The sequence below is a fragment of the Taurulus bubalis genome (genome assembly GCF_910589615.1).
Source record: "Taurulus bubalis genome assembly, chromosome: 2".
NCBI classification, from domain to species: domain Eukaryota; kingdom Metazoa; phylum Chordata; class Actinopteri; order Perciformes; family Cottidae; genus Taurulus; species Taurulus bubalis.
This window is the reverse complement of record NC_136590.1, coordinates 24,445,843-24,469,966: the sequence shown is the minus strand read 5'-3', so window position 1 is coordinate 24,469,966 and position 24,124 is coordinate 24,445,843. Positions and strand designations below refer to the sequence as shown.

At 43.7% G+C, this 24,124-nt stretch overlaps 1 protein-coding gene across 1 annotated transcript in view; it reads left to right on the top strand.

Moving 5' to 3' along the window:
• Positions 1 to 20,979, top strand: part of pdlim4 (PDZ and LIM domain 4) — a gene marked incomplete at its 5' end in the record, with an annotated part of 52,047 nt that extends 31,068 nt beyond the window's left edge. Inside the window, 4 exons of the mRNA XM_079214553.1 lie at positions 796 to 1,136; positions 2,694 to 2,851; positions 15,477 to 15,615; positions 18,650 to 20,979. Coding sequence (XP_079070679.1) covers positions 796 to 1,136; positions 2,694 to 2,851; positions 15,477 to 15,615; positions 18,650 to 18,854 — 843 coding nt within the window. The 3' untranslated portion in view covers positions 18,855 to 20,979. The remainder of the gene's footprint in view (positions 1 to 795; positions 1,137 to 2,693; positions 2,852 to 15,476; positions 15,616 to 18,649) is intronic.
• Positions 20,980 to 24,124: the final 3,145 nt, after the last annotated feature.

Sequence of the window (24,124 nt, the reverse complement as noted above, 5' to 3'; positions counted from 1 at the left end):
GCCAAAAACAAGGATGGCTACGGCCAAAGAAGAAAAAACAAGATGGAGACAGTCAAAAACATCTAGTTCGAGGCTTCAAAACGTCAGTCCACAAACCAATGGGTGACGTCACGGGGACTAGGTCCACTTCCTACAGTCTGTGGCTTAAAGCCACTGGGTGTACAGTGGCGTCAGGTGTCTGTGCATCTGTCCTGCATTGATCCATCAGATTCCTCCAAATGGCTCCAGATGAACATCTGTGTGGCAAGAATGTAGAAAGTCTGCTGCGGCACATCAAAAAGAAAATAATTAAATCATTTTTCACAGTATCCCGGCTCTTGTGAGCTTCTATAAACTCTTCAATCCATAAAGGAAGTAGCCAGGGAAAAACATTTTCTCAATATTTACACCACAAAAGTTAATTTGTTTTGACAAAAACATCTGCAGGACATCTAACGAGAGCTCCTTCTTAACAAGCCTCGCTGTTAAAGTGGAAAAAGCTTTTTCTCTCAATCCTCTCCGCTGCGAAGCCTCATTTAGGAACAACCACTGTTTTTCCCTTTTGTAGACTTGTGGTTTCTACTCGGGGCACCACTGAGCTTGTTTTCTCTTTTCACTATCATTTCCTGAACCAAGACATAATGGCGTATTCTATAATGGGCCCATTACCCATTTTTCTTCTTCCGAACATTATTAATTATTTCTCTGATTCAACATGCTCTCTGTCTTTTACAATTGTATCATGTTTGTCTGGTTTTCCAGACTGTTAAGTGGAGATATGTGGTGATATTTTTTTCTTTTCTTCTTCTTTCGTAGAATTTCCGTCCCATCACCAGCGGATATGGCGGTTCCAGTCACAAACCTTCGTACACCCCTGAACCCCAGTCCCCGCAGATACCCCAGTCCCCCCAGGGTCTCCAGTACCCGCAGGCTCCCCAGTCCCCCCAGGGTCTCCAGTACCCGCAGGCTCCCCAGTCCACTCACCTGAATAACGGACACCCCAGACCCAACAACGGCCACAGCTACGGTTACGGGAACGGCAACGGCAACGGGCAAGCTCAGTACAACAACCCAGCCGGACTTTATCACAATGGCAGCAATGGAGACAGATGTCTGCCAAGCAAGATGGGAGGCCTCAGTCTCAGTGCCACCCATAGGTGAGGGGTTAAATCACACCATAATGTAATGTTTTGACCAGGCAGCAACCTATGGTTCTGAAGAGGGAAGCCAATGTGGAAAGGTCTTAAGCTTGCGCTTTTTCTACATGGCCAGCATGGATTACCTTGCAGATATGGTCACTTTTGTTCGCTGGTTGCAAATGAGCCAAGATGGCAACGGCCAAATTGACGAATTTGAGGCTTCAAAACGGTGGCCCACAAACCGATGCGTGACGTCCCGACGAATTAGTAGATTAGAACGTATATAGACTCACAATAGAATAGAATAGAATAGGGCCCACAATAGAAAGTCTGGAAATGTATGCTTTTATTCATATCTTATATTATATATGGGCAGCATACCTTATGCTTCTTTTTTTTTTTCGCTATCTTGTTCTTTTCATACAATTATCCGAACAACACCAACATTCACACTCCCTCATATTTAGCTCAAAGGTGCACTGCAGATAAATGAATAAATTAAGATATTCAAAATCGGAGAAACAATTTGTTGAGGTGCTTCGCCTCCAGTGGGCAATACATGTGTGTTTAGCCTCCTTGTGAACATCCTCTGCAGCATTCCCAGAGTTCACCATGACTGGACTGCTATTCAGGACTAAACCCCCCGCTGCCCCACATACAAAGAGACTTTCTCCATACTCTCCTGTCTCTTTCTTTCTGTCTCTCACTTAGAGAAAGTCTGAGCTGGTAAAAATACAACACACACACACACACACACACACACACACACACACACACACACACACACACACACACACACTGACAGACTTCTGGAAGGGAGTCCGGAGACAAACGTGCAGTAAAGTGTGTCAGGATTTGAACACATCTGCCCTGCTCGTCTCGCGACAAGTTTAAATGTATCAAGTGAACGGGAATCCGTCCTGCCGGCTTTGGGAAAACTTGATGGATGAGTGAGCGTGAAGACCCGTAGAGCAGAGCTGTTCTGATTGAGACTTCATGCCTGTGGAATCGCATGTAGAGAGTAACGCTGCTCGGTTAGCCAAGGTTTCTTTTCTCTCTTTGGTGGTCCGGCATCTGTCATCTGTTCTTCTTTTTTTTGGGGGGGGGGGGGGGGCTAATTCAGCAGTTCTCATGCCTCCCTGGCTCAAAAATCCCATCAGGACACCACATGATAAAAGACAACAAACACAGCGGCCATATTTGACGCCAGAACTGAGACGAAAACCAAATTACCCCAATTACTTGTAGTCAGAAACCCAGCTCCTTTGTTGTCTTAAAAAAAAATAGATTGTTGTCGGGGCTCAGGGTGGAACTTATTGATCTGAACTCTGAAAAGAAATAACATAACAAGGGTGAACGTACAAAATAAAACAGGAAACGAAGGAACACAACAAACAAAATCTCTCGATGAAATAGAATATAAAAACGGATAAACTAATAACGACCATTAAAAGATAATAATGCAAGATGGTCTTAAAGTCCAAGGGTTCTGGACCCAGAGCCTGAATGTTGAACTGTCATCTAATTCCCATTAATTAGATTGCAGTACACTAATACCTCCCTTGTCTCCCTCAGCCCGGAGCCTCCCACACAGTCCCCCGGGGGTCGTAATAGATTCGACCCACAATCGGACGTCTACAAGATGCTGCAGGACTACGAGGAGCCCGTCTCTGCACCCAAACAGTCCGGTTCCTTCAAATACCTCCAGGGAATCCTGGAGGCTGAGGATGGAGGTAGGGTTGTCTGTGTGGAGGCTTACATGCGTGTGTGATGATGGAGTAAAAGAAAGCATGTTATTTTCTTGTTTTTCACCACATTATGTTTAATGGGAGGGCTGAGCCAGGCTGCTTCTTGGAGTGATGCATCATGTGCGACAAACACTTTAATAAAAAAAAAAGCCAAATTAAACCAGGGAGAACTTCAAGAAGAAAGATCGCTGGCAAATCACCAACCAAATGATGTCCTTTTGAGGATGTTGTATTTGTTTTTCTGGAATGCCAGCGATTGTGACTTTGATAGTGTTTTAATACTTGAGATAAAAAGTCTTGGTCTTAACTCAGTCTCAACCCCTCAAAGTCTTGCTCTTGACGCTGTCTCAACCTCTCAAAGTCTTGGACTTGACTCGGTCGCAACCCCTCAAAGTCTTGGTCTTGACTTGGCCTCGACCCGTCAAAGTTTTGGTCTTGGTCTCGATACATGCTGGCCTTGTCATGACTTGGTCCTGGTTTCGGTGGTCTGGACTAGTGATTTTCAACCAGTGTGCCGTGAGAGATCGCCAGGTGTGCTGTGGGAAAATGGCCAATTTCCAATTGGTCCCAACATTTTTTATTTAATTGCCGCAAATCATTTTCCATTGTTGAGAATCTGAGCCTGCAATATAGTGGCTGATCTAGTAATTTCCTATAGAACAGGTCTACACCTTGTTCTGTTATTAAACAAACTAAACGGCGGTATTTTATTGATCGTATCTATGCGACAGCATGTAATTTCTGTCTCTACATGTTTGCGTTATAACTCTTCTTTGCTCTCTGTATCGCGCATCGTGAAGATACGCCCCGATGCGCTGCACACAGGTAAGCACACAGCGGACAGACAGAGAGAGAGACAGAGCGGCAAAAAATATGTTGCGTGCTTTTCACAATGGGATTGCTGCTTTGAGCTATCACTATTTTAAGCCTAACAGTTCATGTGTTTGCAGGTCAAGACAAACAGCCTGCGGAGCTACATAAATTGAAACTTAACTTCGCATATCGAGAGGCTCTGGAAATATTCTTCCATAAGCCAGAAAAATACACTGCAGTGACAAAGCCTGCACACTTTGCGGTTGTCATTCAAATAATTTAACACCATGTTTCCTCTTAGTCAGTATTTATCAAACTGGGGGGGTATTTATTACAGGTGGGGCACAAGAGGAAATGCTGATTTTTTTTTTTTTTTTTTAAATGTTCACCGTCCGCCGTTAATAGGTCACGCTTGTGCATGTGCGACTCGCGGATTTTTGGCATTTTGCCATTTTTTGGGATTTTTTTTTATTGTAGAATATGTGCCGCGCCTCAAAAAAGGTTGAAAAACACTGGTCTGGACTACAACACCGGTGGCTGCTCTAGGGTCAACAGACTGAGTGTTGAAATGAGGAACCCTGTTAAGCAGATAAAAGGAAACTGAGTACATCTGTGTGCATCAAAGCACCTTGAGTCAAGTTTTTTTTTTAGATACACATACGGGGGAAGTTAAGTTGAGAGTAAATATTTCCTCCTGTGATTCCAGCCAGAGGAACATGTTGCTCAGGGAGCTCACTGTTTTCCACTGCTCGGTTTTACTAGCATAGTTTTCCTTTTATAGAAAAGACACAGACAGCGAGGTTGAGAGGGAAAGGGGGAGAGATGGAGGGAGAGGGAGAGAGAGAGGAACATGGAAGGGAAGCTTTAGTTTGGCAATTTACTGCAAAAACAACTTCACAAAAAGACAATAAAGTCAGAAATATGTTTTTTCCTGTCTGCCTTCTGACCGCTCAGCATTCCAGCTTCAGAGGAGGAGTCATGTGATGCTGACAGCAGCTAATCCTCTGAACTAAACACTCTTTCCAGATTCCGTGTTTACGGAAAGAGCTCGGACCTCAGAAGTGGGCTTCTGACCTGTTGGCACAGCTTGTCTATAATGTATGTGTCCCATCTGAACCCTTTTTAATAACGAGGGATTTTTACCAGCTGTGAACTTTATGAATCTGCAGGAGGCTCCATAACCTTTTCCATAATGAAGATGAACGATTATTTAAGATTATACATTTGTTGTCATGGAAACTTCTCAGTTAAATTGGAGAACCTCCTTCCAAAGATTTGTATTCAAGGATAATTTATTGTCAATATGCTACACGGGGGGGGCTTCACAACCAAACACTGTTTTATACACAAGCAAAACAAAACATAATCAGTAGTGCTTTCCTGAAGTGTATTTTTATTTTCATTTGTTTGCATCAGGAGGAATGTAAACAGCAGCAACAAAACAATTCTCGGGGCAGATGATATGGCCAACATTAAACTGTCCATCAACTTTGAGTATGTTTGAGCACAAAGCTTCGCTGATGTGAACAGGGAGTCCTGTGCTTTCCTGCGGTCCGCCCGTCAAGTGCAGCTTGCTCTGGGATGCAGCCAGGTGTCTGCAAAGATGTGGACAGCCGGATACCTCCCGCTGCTGGGTTATTTCCTCCATCTTTTTTTCCTACGACCTGGATATCAGCCAGGAGCAGGCCTGGTAGTGGAGTAGCCTTTGGCCCCAGCTGGGTTAGCTTAGCATCGGTCTGGCTGTGCGGTTGTAAGATGCCGGAGGGCTGCGATCGCCTCAAGGTCCATTCCCACGCTCCGTTGTCTGATGTTGATACGTGTGTCTCTCTCCAATGCCACATGGACTCCAGTGATAAACAAACACAAAAAAAGACAACAAATTCAAACCAATGTGGAGCAAAGTTTTATATATATATATATATATATATATATATATATATATATATATATATATATATATATATATATATATATATATATATATATATATGTGTCAAAACATGCACATTTAAACCCATTCAGATGGAAAAGCCTTTTCCTTTAATTTAGCTCCTACCATCACACTCTGAGCAACGAGTGCTGAAGAAGGAGACTGGAGACAGAGAGACACTGCTGATGGATTTAAGAGATTTAAAGGGGACTCTGTCTGGGTTGATTGGCGGGTTGACACCTCACGGGGACACGGGGACACCTCAGCTATACATTCTGATTGTTTTTATAGAAAATCGCTCTGGTAAAATCTGTCACTTGGTTATTGTTTAAAAAAAAAAGAAAAAGAAACGAGTCAAATTTACAATGGAACAGTGACGTTGAACCATCCTGTTGTTGAACGCATACCTCGCTGTCCGGCTTTTAGCTCACAGCAGTTGGTCCCCTTTTGAAGGTGAAAGGCCTCACAGGGGCCATGTTGACTTTCAGGGGCTTTTAAAGTTAAAGCAAACAAGAGTGTCTGTTCACCCAGAATTCCTCAGCCATGATTGGAAAGTGATGTGGAGTGAGAGTACAATGCCGGTGTGAAGTTTGGCCGTTTGAAGCGATATTACCTGAGGTTTGATCGATGACAGCAAGTTGTTTTTACCATAACATGTTATGGTATTACTTATTTATAAGCTAATAATTAAACCTTTACAGACTTAAAAGAAATGCACTGACATTTAAACAACTTACTGTTGAATGGGAAGATTTTATTTCATTTCTTTATCATATCCACGTTCATAAATGAGGTGAATTTAAAGGGGAGAACGGAGAGGAGACGGGGAATGTTTCTCCAAAAGTTGGAAAAATAAACAAAATTCCAGTGACCTTTTAAGGGAAACCCTATATCGTATTTTGTCCCATTCCTTCCTTCGTGTATTTCCAAAAAATTTCTTTACTGATTAGAGGACATTAATATTATTATTATTATTATTATTATTATTATTATTATTATTATTATTATCATCATTATTGATTTAGTGACGTAAATTAGTTGTTCGTAGATTAGACAACTGGACTTTAAACCGGTAGATTGTGTTTTGAGCCATGAAATGCATTTAGTGGTATAATTTAGTTTATAGCTTCAAGAACACGTTTAATTATGTTTAGTATTGTGTCCACATTGCACAGAATAGCACAAAACACCCACCGAGGGCGAGGTTCTGGAGATATGCTGAGAACACACGGACCACCGACTCCGATAGGTGAAGGTAAACATCACATCAGTCACGTGGATGTGAGGTAAATGGGTTATTCCATGGGGATCAAGACCGAGCTGAGCAGATACACGATTTAAAGCCCCAGCAAGGTTACTAGTCCAGTGGGAGTAAACATGTGACGACGGAGAGGCGGGGCTTAACCCTTCGACTGTCTATCGCAGAGGTGGGCAAACTACAGCCCTACGGGCCCGCCGAGTATTCTAATTATTATAACATAAAAAATAAATTCATTAAATAATTATAAGTTATAGTAAAGACCGCTGTAGCGCTTCTCCGTTCCCAAGTTCAGGTTCCCGAAGCACGATGACCACAACAGACCAGCGTTGATGTTTCTTCATGCTTATTTATTGCACAGCGCTCTTTAACGCCGTGTTCACACCGGACGCGACGCGAATTTGCGGCGCGACCAGTTTACATGTAAAGTCAATCCACAGACGCGCTGCGGCGAGATAGACACATTGGAGGCGGCGCGAATAGAACGTTTGACCTGGGGCAAACAAAGCGAAGGACGCGGCGCGAATTCGCGTGAGTTGAATTATCCCAACTCTGGCGGAGAAATCGTGTGACGCAAAGCTGCGGCAGCCAATCAGCGTTGAGAATCAGCGTTGAGAAGCTCCGCCCGTCACCACCGCCGTCTCCCCGTTTCTGAATGAAACTGCTGCTGCTCCGCCTGAACCAGCGCTGACAGTGGCTTCATTGAGACGCTGTTATGGGACCACGGATAATAGTATGAACCCAGACACCATGGAGTTTGATGTTCCGACATATGTGGAGTTTACACAAAAAGTATAAAGCAGAACTGGTGGTTATTTCCATGGTGGATGGCATAATCGGTATCGTTTTACGGAGATACGCGAGACGCTGTTCCTGGAGGAGTCGGTGAAATTTACCGAGCTGTGTGCGGCTACGGATGATGTTATGAACCCAAATACGAGGGCGTTTCATGTTCCGACATGTTTGGGACTTCCACAACAAGTATAAAGCAGAACTAGTGGTTATTTATTCCATGGTCGATAGCGGAAATGAAAGCTTCGTCGCTTGTCTCTCACAGAGGCAAGCAACAGAGCTAAGCCACGCCCCTTTGGTCGCGCCGCGAATTCGCGTTTGGTGTGAACACCCTCTTTCTACTCGCGCGAGTAAACTTCCGCGGTGGACGCGGCGCCGCAAATTCGCGTCGCGTCATTAGGCTTTTCGTGTGTGTTCTGCTGCAGCAGAAAGACCGCTGTAATGCATTCTGCTGCGCACACGGCTCTGCTGCAGAAGAACACACACACGAAAAGCCTAAAAGAGCGCTGTGCAATAAATAAGCATGAAGAAACATCAACGCTGTTCTGTTGTGGTCATCGTGCTTTGGGAAAATCAAGTCGGGAACAGAGAGGCGTTACAGCAGTTTTTACGTGCCGAAAAAACGTGCCGAAAAAACAGACTGCTGCCTGCTGTGTTCTGCTGAACTAGAGCAACACACAACACTTGCTGTGCTGCGCTGGTCAATTCCACCCCTCCCCCACTGATCCCACAGACAAGGGCGCCACTTTTTTTTGTTTGTTTTTTTTGATTACCGTAATATACCGCAAACTACTGAAAAATGTAAATATTCCATATTTTAAAGGATCAATCTGATGCATTTTGAGATGCTTTGTTTGCCAACGTGGGGAGAGCTGGAGAAACTTAACTTCAGCCATGAGTCAAAAATTATTATGGCCTCCTTACTAAGTATTATGCAAGCCATTTCATGCCAGCCTGTCACTGGGTCTAACATGTACAGTATATGAGGCACAATATGTTAAGGGCACCACAAATGGCTTAATGCATAACCCCCACAAGAGATGGTGGACATGCTGTAACTTAACTTGTCTACTCTTCCATCATGATTGACAGCCAATACAATGTAATTCAGATTGTAATACATTTTATTGGCAAAGATAACAATTTACAGTTTGTAATACTCTCAGAACCAGATTATTTTTTCTTCTTTGCCTGAACCACCAGTGTCTCCATCGCCCGCTTTCGCTGTTTTGCCACATGTCTCAGCCTTGCCCTTTTCTCTTCTTCAGCAGTCTGTTTCTTGGCCTGCTGAGCACTGCCAGATGCTTCTGATGGTGGTCTGCACTGGTGATGCAAGGTCCTTCGCGTTTATATTTTCATGCACTCGCGCTCCCTTCTGGCACGCGCACCTGTTCGCAGTTCACTGAATATAAATACCCCCCGACAAAAAAATTCTCATCGAATCTACACGATTCACGTAGGTCACCTATTTTGGTTTCAAAACGGCGAATTTCATGCACACCTCTCTCTGTGTGACAGTGATTATAACCGCATAACTCTATGGATTATAATTAACTAGAGGATACACTTTTTCCTACACGTAGATCTTAGACCCTTAAATAAAAACAGTAGCCCGGCCACCCTACGGAGGAAACTCATTTCGTTTTTTTTTATTAAAATAAAAAGTTGGATAAAATCTCCATTGTCCTCTCCTTATATGTAATGAGGTGTCGGTAGGTGGAACTGAGTCACCGCTCTCCTGTCTGACGCCACATGCTGCCACGGACTCTCCCCTGCCAGTAATCTCACTCGCTGTCTCTCCAACAACGTTAGCTAGCTGACTAGCTTGCCATTATAAAACTGGTGGGAGGGGAATGAAGCCGCTGTAGACATCTTAACGCTGATTGGACAAGACTCGACAGTCAAAGATCTTCTATTGCGAAGATGATCACGACCTCAGTTTTTTTTCTGTGCCCCACTCCAATCTCAGAAACGGCGGACAGTTGACCCCCCCCCCTCCCAAAAACAAAAACTCTTCGGATCTACACGATCCACGTAGGTCACCTATTTTGATTTCAAAACGGCGAATTTCGCCGAAAGGTGAGGGATTTTCATGCCTGAACATAACTAACGCACATTCGACCCACGGAACTGCGCCACCCTGCGCGCTCATGTCATGTGACACATAGGGTTCTGTCTGTCAGCCTCCTGCATTGATCCCTTCTGTCACAATGAGTGGACCCAAGAAAAGACAAGTCGACAGTGAGTGCAGAGTCTTTAATGAGGAGTGGACTGCTAAGTATTTTTTCACCAAAGTACGATCAAAGGCAGTATGTCTTATTTGCCAAGAAACCATTGCAGTATTCAAAGAATACAATATTAGCCGCCACTTTTCCGCCAAGCATGCTAACTATGCTAGTCAACGACAGAACGGGCGGCTACTGCTAAGAGGTTGGCAGCCAATTTAAAGAGTCAGCAAAATATTTTTAAATGAAAGTAAGTGAAGTAAATTAATGTAAGTTTTCTTTACTTTTTAGTTATTGGCTTTTTACTTTTACTCTTTTATCCCTGTCTGAACCATTGTGTGTTAAACCTGTGTTGAGCCACGGGTCTCACACGGCCCCCTGTCGGCCTCGCCGTCCTCAAGTGTAGAGCCACGGGTCTCACACCACCCCCTGTCGGCCTCGCCATCCTCCAGTGTAGAGCCACGGGTCTCACACCACCCCCTGCCGGCCTCACCGTCGTCCAGTGTAGAGCCACGGGTCTCACACCGCCCAGCACCCCCTGTGGCGGACCACAGGCTCCCCACCTTCCCTTTGGCTCCAATAATCTGTTTTACCAGATACTCATACTCTCATGTGGTCTGCATTTGGGTCCTAAACATTGTCCTCCCGTGACAGGTTCACACAAACACTCTCCATCCATCTGATACTGGCCCGGCCCGTCTGTCAAATGTTTTAATTCAATGTGGGCCCTGAGCCAAAAAGTTTGCCCACCCCTGGTCTATCGGCACAGAGCAATTCTTGTTTTGTTTAATTTCACTCCATAAATGCTCCCAATGCGCCCGCCGATGGCTGTGAGTGCCCATCGACAGCCGACTGAACTGGAAGGCCAACATCAACGCTGTGTACAAGAAGGGGATGAGTCGACTCTTTTTCCTGAGGAAGCTTCGATCCTTCAATGTGTGCAGCAAGATGCTGGAGATGTTCTACAAGTCGGTTGTGGCCAGCGCCCTGTACTTTGCTATTGTCTGCTGGGGGAGCAGCATTAGAGCCGGTGACACCAATAGACTCAACAAACTAGTTAAGAAGGCCGGCTCCATCATCGTCTGCAAGCAGGACTATCTGGAACAGGTGGTGGAGAGGAGGATGCTGAAGAAATTATTGTCCATAATGGACAACCCGAACCACTAGGGCTGCAACAACGAATCGATAAAATCGATAAAAATCGATTATCAAAAGTGTTGGCAAAGAATTTCATTATCGATTCGTTGTGCCGCGCGATTATTACGCCGGGCAATAAGTCGCGGAGAAGAAAAAAAAGAGCGAAGCAGAGCAACTGGCCGGCCAGCGTTTCTGAGATTGGAGTGAGACACGAGAAAAGCTGAGGTTGTGATGTTCTCAAAAATAGAAGATCTTTGACAAGTCGAGTCTTGGCCAATCAGCGTCTTCATGTTCCTCAAACTTGTTTTCAATGGAAGCTAGTCAGCTTGCTATCGCGTTAGCTAACGTGTTTGGGTTGTGTATTGTCGTTAAAGTTACGTTATGTTCCGTTACAGTTCAGTCTTGCTTGTAAAAAAACGTAACGTGATGAAACATGCCGTCACCCCCCTGGTCTGGTTCAGTTCACGCTGTCACTCGTTAACGTTAAACCTGCACACCGGAGGATCTGGCTGCAGGTTTTTGTTTTTTTTTGTTTTTTTTACTCAAAGTAGAATGAAGCAAATCACGTAGTTGGGCTTAGCCAACAACGTGACGTCGTGGTCATACCCAGAATGAAAGAGTTTAAGGAAGAGGATGCTCTATATGTAGCAGTACAGCTTCCCTCTGTCCCAGTATTTCATACATATTGATAAAGCAGGGTATGCTAAATGCAGCCTCTGGAGGGATCAATTACAGTAAAAAGGGCTCACATTTGGCAGATGTAAAGCATAGATGTGTATGTTTTTAGTGTTAGTCCATTTTGTTGTTTTAATTAACAGCTCAGGGATGTTCAAGGAGCAACCTGTTTGTGCACTTTCTGAAAATGTTTTGCACTGTCACTTCTGTTTTTGAATAAAGGGTTGGAAATGAACGCTTTTTTGATAAAAACATTTTTTTATCCGATTCATCGATTAATCGAAAAAATAATCAACCGATTAATCGATTATTAAAATAATCGTTAGTTGCAGCCCTACGAACCACCATCTCCACCACCTACTGCAGGGTCAGCGGAGCACTTTCTCCAAAAGATTCATCCTACTACATTAAAGTACTGTTTTAATGTAATTTCCTAAATTAATACACGCTGCGCTGTACATATCTTTCATCCCAGTTATTTTGATTTTTATTTTATTTTGTATATATCTTTCATCCCTGTTGTTTTTATATTTCATTTTTGTGTCTATAAGCTGCTACTCTGACAACAAATTTCCCCTTGGGGATTAATAAAGTATCTATCTATCTATCTAGAAGTTTCTGCCAACATTTTTCTTTCTCGCATTGCGACATTTGGATTGCGTGTGTGGCCCCGGAGATTAAAAGTGTGTCTTTCATTTTTCATGATCTTTCTTGCAACATAGTCTTGATAAAAAACATCTTCAAACTCCTTGGAGGAATATGACCCCTGCAGTATGTGCAGCATGCACAGTCAGGGACAAATCCAGGCTTATATATCGTTACAGCCGTTTATTTATTCTTTCCACGGTGTGATTCCCTTTCGCCATAAATTCCCCCGAGGCCTCTCATTCTGCCCCCGACAGGTTTGAGTTAGGATGGGGGCTGTTTTACAGCACGTCTGGGTGATATTAGTCACAGGGCAAGACGCACACATTGTGCCGTGAATGTTCTGCGTGGTGAGATATGTGTCGTAATTGGCCAACGTGTCAGCGTCTGTCAAATAAAATATGGTGTCTGTCTGCGTTTGGCAATAGAATATATGGCGCCTGAGTATTTAAAAATGTAGAAGCAAGACTAAACAAGCACTCATTCATTCAGCTTTTTTGTATCTATTCCTGACTGTGGTCTTACGTTTTTATTTTTGTATTAATCAACCGTCCTTTCTGTGGGAGAAAGTCTGCTGCACGTAAAACGGTTTTCCATTAGAGTGTATCATTAGGTAATGGAGACATTAATCCCAGGAATAACATACCCGGCTAATGTCGGCTCTTAAACACACTGCGGAGCCGTCGGAGGCTAACTGGTGCTGAGGGATGCAGAGGGCTTTGTGCCCGGTGCCAGGTGGGAGGCGATTAGACTGGTTAGTGGCAGATAGGTGGCCTGAGCGGCCTCTGCTGGCACGTCATCAGTAAAAGGAAGTTGTGTCGTGCACCGCTGCTCTGCCCCGGTGTACCTGTAAGCCGCTGGAGGAGCTCCAGATATCCAGCATTAAACATGCCCCTTTAATCCACTCCAGTCAGGCAAGAAGTGAACGCTTGATGATTGGATTTGATCACTCTCAATGGGGAAAAAAAAGCCGTGGGAAGACAGTCACCCATGTCTCGCACCAGGATTACCAGCCTCAGTCGCTTATTGTAGGTAAGTATTTTTTTTAAACCCTTTGTTGTTTATTGATAGGAGATAAATGAGCAACATTAATTAACGCTAGTAATGCACCTTTCAAACCACAGTTACGTCGCGATTTACAAAACAAAATCAAATAGAGATTGGTTGTATGTCACTGCCAAACAGCCACGTTGCAGTTCACATCCACGTCTGTCCAAAATGTCGTCACTGCAGCATTTTATCCGATTAAACATTTGCGTATGAATTCTTGATTTGTGGCCAAAAATTTGTTTTGTGAGGTTTCAGTGACCTTTGACCACCAAATTCTAATCGGTTCGTCTTTTAGTCTAGAAGGACGTTTGTTCCAATTTTGAAAGAAAAATCTGATGGGAAATATCATTCCTAACATAATGGCGAAATGTTTAATTAGAAGTAAAGTAAAGAAAAAAAACTACTATACAGAACAGGTAGCCAGTGTAGCGAAGATGGGAGTGATATGTTATAAGTCTGAGCCCCAAATACTGAGGTTTCCAATAATCCTAAATGTGACGAGATAAAAGCATGGATGACTCTTTCATAGTCCATTGGAGATAAATAAATATTATAATTTGTGCAAGTTGAAGAAAGTATGATTGTACTACCTTTTCAGTGATTTGTATGTCCAGACCGAGCTCAGTCCAAGATCACACCCCTGGAGGAAAGCTGTTGGTGTTTATTCTCAGCACTTTCCTCACTGTCACTTTTAATTCAGAGGCTAAAACAACACTTGCGTGTGCTAAGCGCAGCACTTTCACACCAACGAATCGTTACCCGCGTACATTTTGAGACCACCATGAAGAACGTCAAAGGCCGACAGTATTTTTTCTTGGATTTTAAGTGGTGTGCCACTGGAATGTTGAAAGAGAAAGCATTAATCTCTTGCAGACAAACACAATGGAGAGGCAGAGGAAGAGGACAAGTGGCAACATCCTGTTTTTTGAAAGCAAGCAACAAGGTTAATGAGCCGTACAGAAACACTAACCACAACCTCAGCATTAATTTTGGCAGGAGATGAGCTTCCATTTGTCTGCTGGAGCAAAACTTGCAAAACCAGTTTATTGTATTCTCTCAAGTGGTCGGTTGAACATTGTTAAATGATTCCTGTGTGGCTGCTCAGGTGTTTATAGATACACTCCTTGTATTGAGCTACAATGCTTGAGTGTTTTTTTTTTTGTCAGTAGGATCGTGCGATCTGTTGTTGGTGCGTGCATGCATGAGTTAGTGAGTCTGTCCACGGCTAATCTCACATTCTGATGCAGCATATTCTGGGGGCCAAGTTGGGGGCTGCATGCTCAAGGACCTCTCGTGGTTGCGGTCACTCACACTTTCTCAAAAGACCTTTTTATTGCCTTGTTTTCGACTGCCGTCGACTGCCTGCTGACTCGTCACTCACTACTGTTAACCGCCCACCGCTGAGTGCATCGTCCACTCCCAGCTGCTACTCTGCAACCCACATGTGTTTGGAGGGGACAGGGGGGGGAGGCGCGCTCAGCCGCTGCTTTGTGCCTCACCTTTATTGTTTTGGACAGTGTGTTTGGCTAGCAGCTAGCAGATCTACACCAACTGCTGAGTACGTTGCTGCCATGCAGCTGCTGCTCAGCGGGCAGTAGGCTCTGTGAGTTTAATTTAGTTTTTGGCAACGTTGAGTTTGAATGAAGTGGGTTTTACGTTGCCTTATTAGTGTCTTGACGAGGGCGAGTTGGCCAATTGTGGGCTGTATTCATTTAATCACACAGTAGAGCAGCAGTTGTTGTGGACACAGCTGGAGGAGATCTACACTGAACTGAGGATCCTTTTCAAGTTACTGTAGAAGGTGACGATGGTGATCTTTATATCAACCTGCTACAGACCTGACAACCACCATACTCTTGTCCACCTGAACCTCAAGGGGAATGTTCTTCAGAGTGCGAAGACCAACGCATACTTTCATGACCCTGTCTGGCCTTTACCATTTTATTACCTGGAATATGGTGGCCCTTGATAGGAAGTTGTACATTTACAGCATGCTTACTTTTAAGATATAAGCAGTCTGCATGGTTTATGTTGGTCTCCAAAGTTCCTGTTTTTATTCTGTGCTTGTTGTTTTTGTTTTTCTAGGTGTGTCCCCAACAGACAGAATGAGAAACTTAAAGTCTCCAGTCAGGTCTCCAATCCCCAAACTGGGAAGCCCCATCCCTGGCCCCATGTCCGGTCTTCAGAAGCTACCCCAATGCACACGCTGCTGCAATGGCATTGTGTAAGTACCGTGACCTCTCATAGAATACGCATGTGATTGTGCCTTATTGGTCAGAGACAAGTGCTAAGACTTGATACACCCTCAATGTTTATGCTATAAATGTTTCAAACTTCCTTTGATTTAGGGGTATTACATATAAAGGCATACAACTTTATGGTTTCAAATTATGGTTCCTGTGATCTACAATTACAGACTATTGAAGATGCAGTAATGAAATGCGTAAAAATGTGAATGATTTATTATCAGATTTGCTGCTAAATTATCGCCAACTGGAAATGATAGGCCGCTGTCTGGTTTTATCACTCCACCTGTGTTCATAAAGTTTAAAAGTTGAACTTTGTGAGGTGAGGGAAATTTCTCCAATGACTCTCCAAACAAAGAGGTTAACTTGTGCAGCTCTACCTGCAGCAACAGGCCTTGCACAAGAACTCCGATTCCTATTAATGATTAAGCCAAGCCTTCCTCCCTCCACACCCTTTCCCACGCATGTACACATCGGGAAACACACTCACACACACACACACACACACTTCTGCCAAAGTAACCACATGCACCGGTAATCCCCCCTCTATAAAGGCAGCTGCAGGTGAGCAGTGATGTCATCGGCTTACTCGTTAATAAGAGGGCATTGTGGGAGCGTGCAGGGCACAATCGGGCTGACCTGGGATCATTTTCAGCTTCATAAACAAGTGCAGAGCTCTGTATCAAGAGTTTAGACGGGGAAGGCGGTCAAAGAAAGAAGGGGGCGTATGGCTGAATGGTCGCTGGCCCGAGTCCCCAGTCCAGAAAGGAAAATCTTATTGGGAACAGTGGGAACGCCCTTAACAACTGTGTGAAGCAGTGAGCTACTAAATGCACCAGTGTTGATCAGCAGCCAGCCAGCAGAATAAATAAATACCGTTCAGCGATGATATATGATTAAATATATTCAAATACTTGCAGGGTTACATAGTCGCCATAAGGTATGATCATTTCTGATTAGCAAAGATATTTGAAAGTTAAATAAACAGTGAGTCAGTCACAAGCAATTAATCCTCCCTTACTTCCTTTTTAAGGGCTTTATGTTTTGTCCTGATGGCACTTCCCTAAAAACCGCTTGCAGTTGTCCTTATAAGGTCGAGTGTGAAATACCAGGTGGGAACTGTGCTCCAGTGTTCGTACCCAATGCTTCATATGCAGGATTTCGTGGATGTAAGTCAAAGCAACAAGGTTTTGCACAAACATAAAAAACGTATAATATTGTGACCAATAAGGCCACACAAAAGCTCCACAAGGCAACAAGTATGCCCTGTAACAGAACTCACTCGTCTCTCCCTCGGCTCGGCTTCCTCTCATTGCCGTCCTGGCATCCAAGAAGAGCGGAGACATTGTCCTGCTTTAATCCAGGTTCTCGCAAAAGACACTGTCAAATTTGTCAAAATGGGGTCCATGCAGGTCCACAAACGGAGGCGAAGACGATTATGTTTCGTATCTCGCTGGCCGGAAAATTGGCTTTCACACTCGCTAGTCATATTCGTTGTAAATGTTTTGCAAATACTGCTGAATATTAGTAAGCTTTAAAAGACATTTTTAGTGACAATTACAAGTGAAAAATATTAACGTGTTGCTTATAGAGACACCTCAGCCCTCAAATCATCTCAAGTGTCGATCAAGGGGTTTCGCACAATACATATAAACCGTGTCTTTGCGTCATTTCCCAATCATGCATTCACACGTTTGCATCTGTCTAAACGAGGAGTTCCCAATACTTCAATTTGTAATGCGGGTAGATCGCATACAATTTTAAAAAAATTTTAAAAAATTTTAAAAAACGTTATCGACAAAAACCCAGCTTCCAGTGTGCAAATTAATGTCAATCACCACGGACTGTGCGCCCGCAATGGTCGGCCGCTTGAATGGATTTATTGCCAAGTGCAGGGAGGACGATGTTTTCCCCAACTTCCTTAATTCCCACTGCATAATACACCGACAAGTATTATGCACTACAATGCTAAACATAAAAGAGATCATGGATGTGGTAACCAAGATCGCCTGTATGAGCGAGAGCTCTTCAAAGATGGCTGTTCCATGCGCATCTGGAGTAGGCTGACTCGACCACTCTGACTTCTTGCTACACACTGATGTGAGATGGCTTAGTAGGGGGAAATTTCTGCAGAGATTTCGAGAGCTTTGTCCGGAGACAAAACCGTGGTTGATATGATCAGCTCAGTAAATGCAAACAAAAAATGCAACTGCAATCTGTCCTCAAAACTGCAGTGACATGGTTTGGGGAGCTTCCAAAACCTGGCGTCAGAGCTGAAAACGCAATGGAAATCGTGTGCGCAACTTGACAGAGCAGCTTGACAAGTGTCTGTCAGAGTTTATTTATGAGAGTCAACCTTTTCCCACATGAAAAATATTAAATCCAAACACCATTCCACCATGACTGATGACCATTTGGTCTGCCTGAGGCTGGCTAGCAGCAACTACTGTCCGAACTATGCAACCCTGCTGGTTCCATTCAGTGAAGTCATCAAGTTAAAATGTAATGACCAAAAATGTACCGAATTGTATTGTCATAAGAGTTCATGCAGTTATGCGAGGTACACCAATATTGTAAATATAAAGTACATTCTATATATTTATACATTAATAATGCTTAATATAAATATATATATATATATATATATATATTTGTTTTTTGTTTTTATATTAAGCATTATTAATGTAGGTAGATCTTTTTGACTTGGTCATTTTAAAAGTATCTCGCAAGCCAAAAAAGTGTGGGCACCCCTGCTCTAAGCAATGCCACCTCGTAGTGTTGGATTGCCCACTTGGCAAAGCGAGTCGGACAAAACAGCCGATGAGCATGTTAATAACGGCCGGGGAACACGTTTCTAGCGTTGGGGTGTGATTGGCCAATAAGGCTTCAATCGCCCCGAACATGTAGTTCACCATGCTGCTCTTCTTTAGTCTGACTCATGCATCGCTCTTTGATTTACCGGATTGTCGTTAACCCTTCACAAGTCTAACGCTCCTCCTTCTCCCCCTCCAGCGGCACCATCGTGAAGGCCAGGGACAAGCTCTACCACCCCGAGTGCTTCATGTGCGATGACTGCGGCGTCAACCTCAAGCAGAGAGGCTACTTCTTCATCGAGGACAGTCTGTACTGCGAGATCCACGCCATGGCGCGCGTCCAGCCCCCAGAGGGCTACGACGTCGTTGCTGTTTACCCCAACTCCAAGGTGGAGCTGGTCTGAGTCTGATTATACTGTAACATAACTGGGAAACTAAAATATTGGAGAGTGGGGCGAGAATTCGTCAGGCTCTGTCGGGCGGGAACGCCGATCTTGGATCAGCCTTTGGGGGAATCCTATGAAATGTGTTTTTGGCGATCCAAGATCAGCATTGCTTCACTGACGGTCTTGATGAATGCCATGTGTATTGATGCATGTTGTAATATGTTGACAGAATAACGCTTGGATCTGATGAGTTTTCCCACGAGCACATTATTACCAGAATATTCATAATTCAAAAACAGGAAATGCAGCTATGGCAAACGTTTGCAGATAAACAGAACGAGATGTTACTTTTCTAACAACCAGCATGAGCTTTCTACCAGCGTAATATTTAGAAGAGGCGAAGGCGCCGTAATAAAGAGAAACTGGGTCCAGTCGTCAACAGCTTAAGCCACAAATTACACACTTAATGTTTGTCAATTTAAAAGATAATTCTGTCGCAGTTACATTTAGTGTTGTGTGAAACAACATCAGGAACACCAACATGGCCGTTAGCTTGGTTTGCTAGCTCGCTAGCTGGCTAACGTTGCTACGTTCCACGCACAAATGTAACGTTATCTTTGTGAGAACAGGAAACAGGGCATGGATCTAAACAAAAGAAAAAAACAATGATTTTAAATGAACAGCTTACTGGCTTTAGTCCAACAAAGACAGCAGTCAGGGACATGACTCCAAACAGAAAGGAGGAAACGGAAAGGAGGTAAATCAAACACAAGAACTTCAAAAATAAAACGAGAACTAAAACCCAAGATAGTGGTAATCTCACCTGATCTGTTTCATCCAGCAACTCTTTCCATCAGCTGGGAAACTAAAGAATGAGCGAGACCCCGTTGTCCAACGTCACATTTACCGTCTTATTACGTATTTATAATTATATATCCTAAACAAAGTGCCACAACAAGCAAAATTATCTTTTAAACTGACAAACATCACAATTCAAACAGGATATACAATTATCTCCGTTGATTATCGAATGTAATATATATATTTTTTTCTTTTTCTTTTCTGTCATATGGCCCCTTGGTGGTCCATCACCTCTCTCTATGTCCCATGAAAACCCTCACTCAAGCCTTAAAATAACTACACTATAGTGTGCGTGTGTGTGTGCGTGTGTGCGTGTGTGTGTGTGTGTGTGTGTGTGTCTTATGGATTATCACCAGAGAATTCCGAGTTATTTCTGTGTTTTCTTTTTCTGCCTTTCAGACTAATTTTGCATTATTATTTTGCATCGCCTTTGCAGTTTTGATAACATACATGCCACGTCGGTCTGTGTTTTGCAAAATTGCTTGATGTATAATGATATTTAAAGGTTTAAAGGGGTTTAAAAGGTTCCTCTCTGTTTAAAAAAATAAATAAATAAAATGTTACAGTTGCACATCATAATCGTCTATGAAACACCTCTGTTTGACAGACACTTTCTCTGTTAATTTTCCAGCAAGAATTCATTATAAGCAGAGCTCTAACAAGCACAATCGTGAGCGTCTGGAATGCGTCCCGGTATTCTTTTGGTGGATGGGTCTTCCCGAGCTCTAACCTCTAATAAATGACTCCGCATGCAGCTATCCAAGCACCACCCTCTGAAATGTAAATACAAAACCCTGCAGGAGACGTCCTCTGAGTTCTTCCACGACCTCGATTTATAAAATAGTTATGTGCATCATGTGGCACTAATATTCACCATGTTTAGTTTTTGGACCCACAATATAAATAAATATATATCTACATTACAGTTCCTCTTTGCAAAAGGGAAAAAGACAGAAGTTGGATACTTCCTATTATGAACTCACATTTCTGAAGCGAATGAAATAATACTTCTACATTTCCTCTTCTAGGGGGGAAACCGAGAGGGAGGGCGAGAGAAACAGGGATTTTCTTCCTGTGAAGAAGAAAGAAGTCGTTATGACTCCAATATGTGGCCAATCCTGTCTTGGCTTGTTGTGAATAGTGAAGTAAACTGGGTGGAGAAGAGTGATGTTCTTCATTTTAGAAATGTTTCTAACAACACTTTTGTATTGCTGATGTCCATCTTTTTTTTTTTATATATATATATATATATATATATATATATATATATATATATATATATATATATATATATATATATATATACAGTGATGTGTAGCTGCTGGTATGCAATCTATACTAGTTATCTTGTACATTATGTGAAAATTATATTGTTACCACGTTTCTTTGGTATTGTACATATTTGTCTTCAGCACACGATGTGTAACATGTCACTTACGAGGCTTTTTTCATACGCGGTTTCTTTGACACTCCTCTTCTTTTGTTTAACTTATTGTTCTACTTATTGTTATGGAGCTTCTTATTTGCTTGTTGTATTTTCTAAAATCTAAATAAAATGAGATGTGCATTACCATGACGTGAGCTTTCACATTCTTCACTGGTCTTAAAATCAAGAAAAATAACACAAGGAATTCCGTTTTCTTTTCTTTTACCCATAATGTCACATTGTCAGAGCACCAGGCTGCAATGCGTAAATCCTCAGACATCCACTTCACAGCTGCCTCAAATCTGGGCATTAAAATTGTCGGGGCACAAAACCTGGTCTTGTGTTGCCGCACTTTTGCGTCTCATACAACTTTATAGCCCACGAGAAGAAGTCTCCCTCCAGGTGGGGACAAACTGCCTACCCCAAGCGAAGGAGTTCAAGTATCTCGGGGTCTTGTTCACGAGTGAGGGTAAGGTGGAGCGGGAGATCGACAGACGGATCGGTGAGGCTGCAGCAATAAAACAGGCGCTGTACCGGTCCGTCCTGGTGAAGAGGGAGCTGAGACGGAAGGCAAAGCTCTCCATTTACTGGTCGGTCTACGTTCCAACCCTCACCTATGGCCACGAACTCTGGGTCGTGACCGAAAGAACGAGGTCTCGGATACAAGCGGCCGAAAAGAGCTTCCTCCGTAGGGTGGCCGGGCTCACCCTTAGAGATAGGGTAAGGAGCTCGGACATCAGGAGGGAGCTTGGAGTCGAGTCGCTGCTCCTTCGTGTCGAAAGGAGTCAGCTGAGGTGGTTCGGGCATCTAGTCAGGATGCCTCCTGGACGCCTCCCATTAGAGGTTTTCCAGGCACGTCCAACTGGTAGGAGACCCCGGGGAAGACCGAGGACACGCTGGAGGGATTATATCTCCCGGCTGGCCTTGGAACGCCTCAGGATCCCCCAGAATGAGCTGGAAAGTGTTGCGGGTGAGAGGGAAGCCTGGGTCGGCCTGCTGAACCTGCTGCCACCGCGACCCGACCCCGGATAAGCGGCGGATAATGGATGGGATGGATGGATGGATGGAGAAGAAGTCTGGTTTTTAACTTTAGATCAGCAGGTGACATAAACAACAGTAAAGAAGAAAAAAATCAAGAGTGTGAGGTAATACACACACATTAAACTATAACTAATGGGGCCCTGTTTCTGGACACAGAATATAAATTAAACAAGGAGCGAGCTTTAATTTAAAATAGTTAATCCCTGTTTTAAAAGTGTCTTTTCTGCAACACATCTGAAACACATTGTTGTAACTTCTTGATTGCAGCGTCCTGGAGTTAAATTAGATTGATTTCAACTGTCTATTTCAGTCCTTATTTTGTGGGGGTTTGTGTAGACGGCACATGGAAATAGAATAGGAGTGGAAGGTTTTCCGTGCTCATTTGGCGAATACAAATGAAAATGGTGAATTTGTTGTTGACGCGTCAGCAGGATGTAAATCAGAGACCAATGGATGGCTAGTTAGCTTGTCGGCGGAGGGACCGTTAGACCGCTGATGTTCGGCTCTTTTTCTGAAACCAGTGTAGAATAAAATCATGGCGGAATTAGAAAGCAAGCTAACTGCCCAGCTGTCCACTAATTGGCTAGCTTTTTCTGATTCTGCCGTGCTGTAAATCTACAGCGGTTACACAAAATGAGTCACACAAAGTGAGCAATGTGCTTTCCTACGTTGTGTGGATAAAGTATTAGGTTGTTAGAATTCTTCTTTATCAAAACCAGGAGGCGAGAGGTCACCTCATACCCCGTTAAATGACTTTGCACCTTCAGTAATAACTCGTTCAGCAGCTGTGGTGCCGGCAGATTTTGTGTCAACAAAGCTTCGGCGTTTTGGTGTAATCAGCATTACTCACAATACGCTAATATGCTAATGTTTTCACGTCAGTACTAAACCTTAACGTAATCAATGGTGGTTAGAGGATTCATGTGGTGATGTGAAACTTACATGATGGTGTGTGTGTGTGTGTGTGTGTGTGTGTGTTTGTGTGTGTGTGTGTGCAGTCTTTATTATTGTGCTGCAGGAAGATATAATCTAGAAAGTATTAATGTTAAAATGTGAATTTATGTGTCGGTGCTCGGATTCAAAAGTGAGTTTACTATGAAAAAGGTTTTCTTTATATTTTCCTCATGAGAGACGGTAGTCTGCATTCCTTTTTTACGGTCTGTAAAGTGAATCTGGTGTGAAAAACGTCACATATTCTCTGTGCAGCAGACTCCGGACTCCTTACAATTCTCATCCTCCTCGACCTCAGCACAGCATTTGATACCATCTTGCACCCTCTGCTCCTGGACCGCGTGGCTGGCATTGGAATCACTGGCGCTGCACTTTCTTGGTTGAAATCATATCTCACTGACCGCCAACAATTCGTGCAACTAAGGAACCACAAGTCTGGGTGTTCGGGTGTTTCACTGGGAGTGCCCCAGGGGTCAGTCTTGGGTCCCCTTCTTTTCACCATTTACCTCCTCCCCCTGGGCACACTCCTCCGTCACCATGGGATATATTTTCACTGCTACGCCGATGACACACAGGTCTACATCTCCTCTAAACCGACCACTGCCATCCCTCCTACCTCCCTCATCACCTGCCTTGATGACATCCAGAACTGGATGAGCAGGAACTTCCTTAAGCTAAACGGCAATAAAACTGAGGCCCTACACACCCCAGCTCCACCCATCATCATCATCGACGGATTCCCTGTACCCTTCTCCCCCCAAGTCAAGAGCCTCGGCGTCATTCTGGACAGCACCCTTTCATTTGCACCCCATATTCAAAACATCACCCGGACTGCATTTTTCCACCTCCGCAACATCTCCAGACTCCGCCCATCACTGACCCAGTCCAGCACCGAAATCCTAGTCCACTCATTTATCACATCCCGCATCGACTACTGCAATGCCCTCCTCACCGGACTCCCCACCAAACTCATCAACAGACTGCAAATCATTCAGAACTCAGCCGCCCG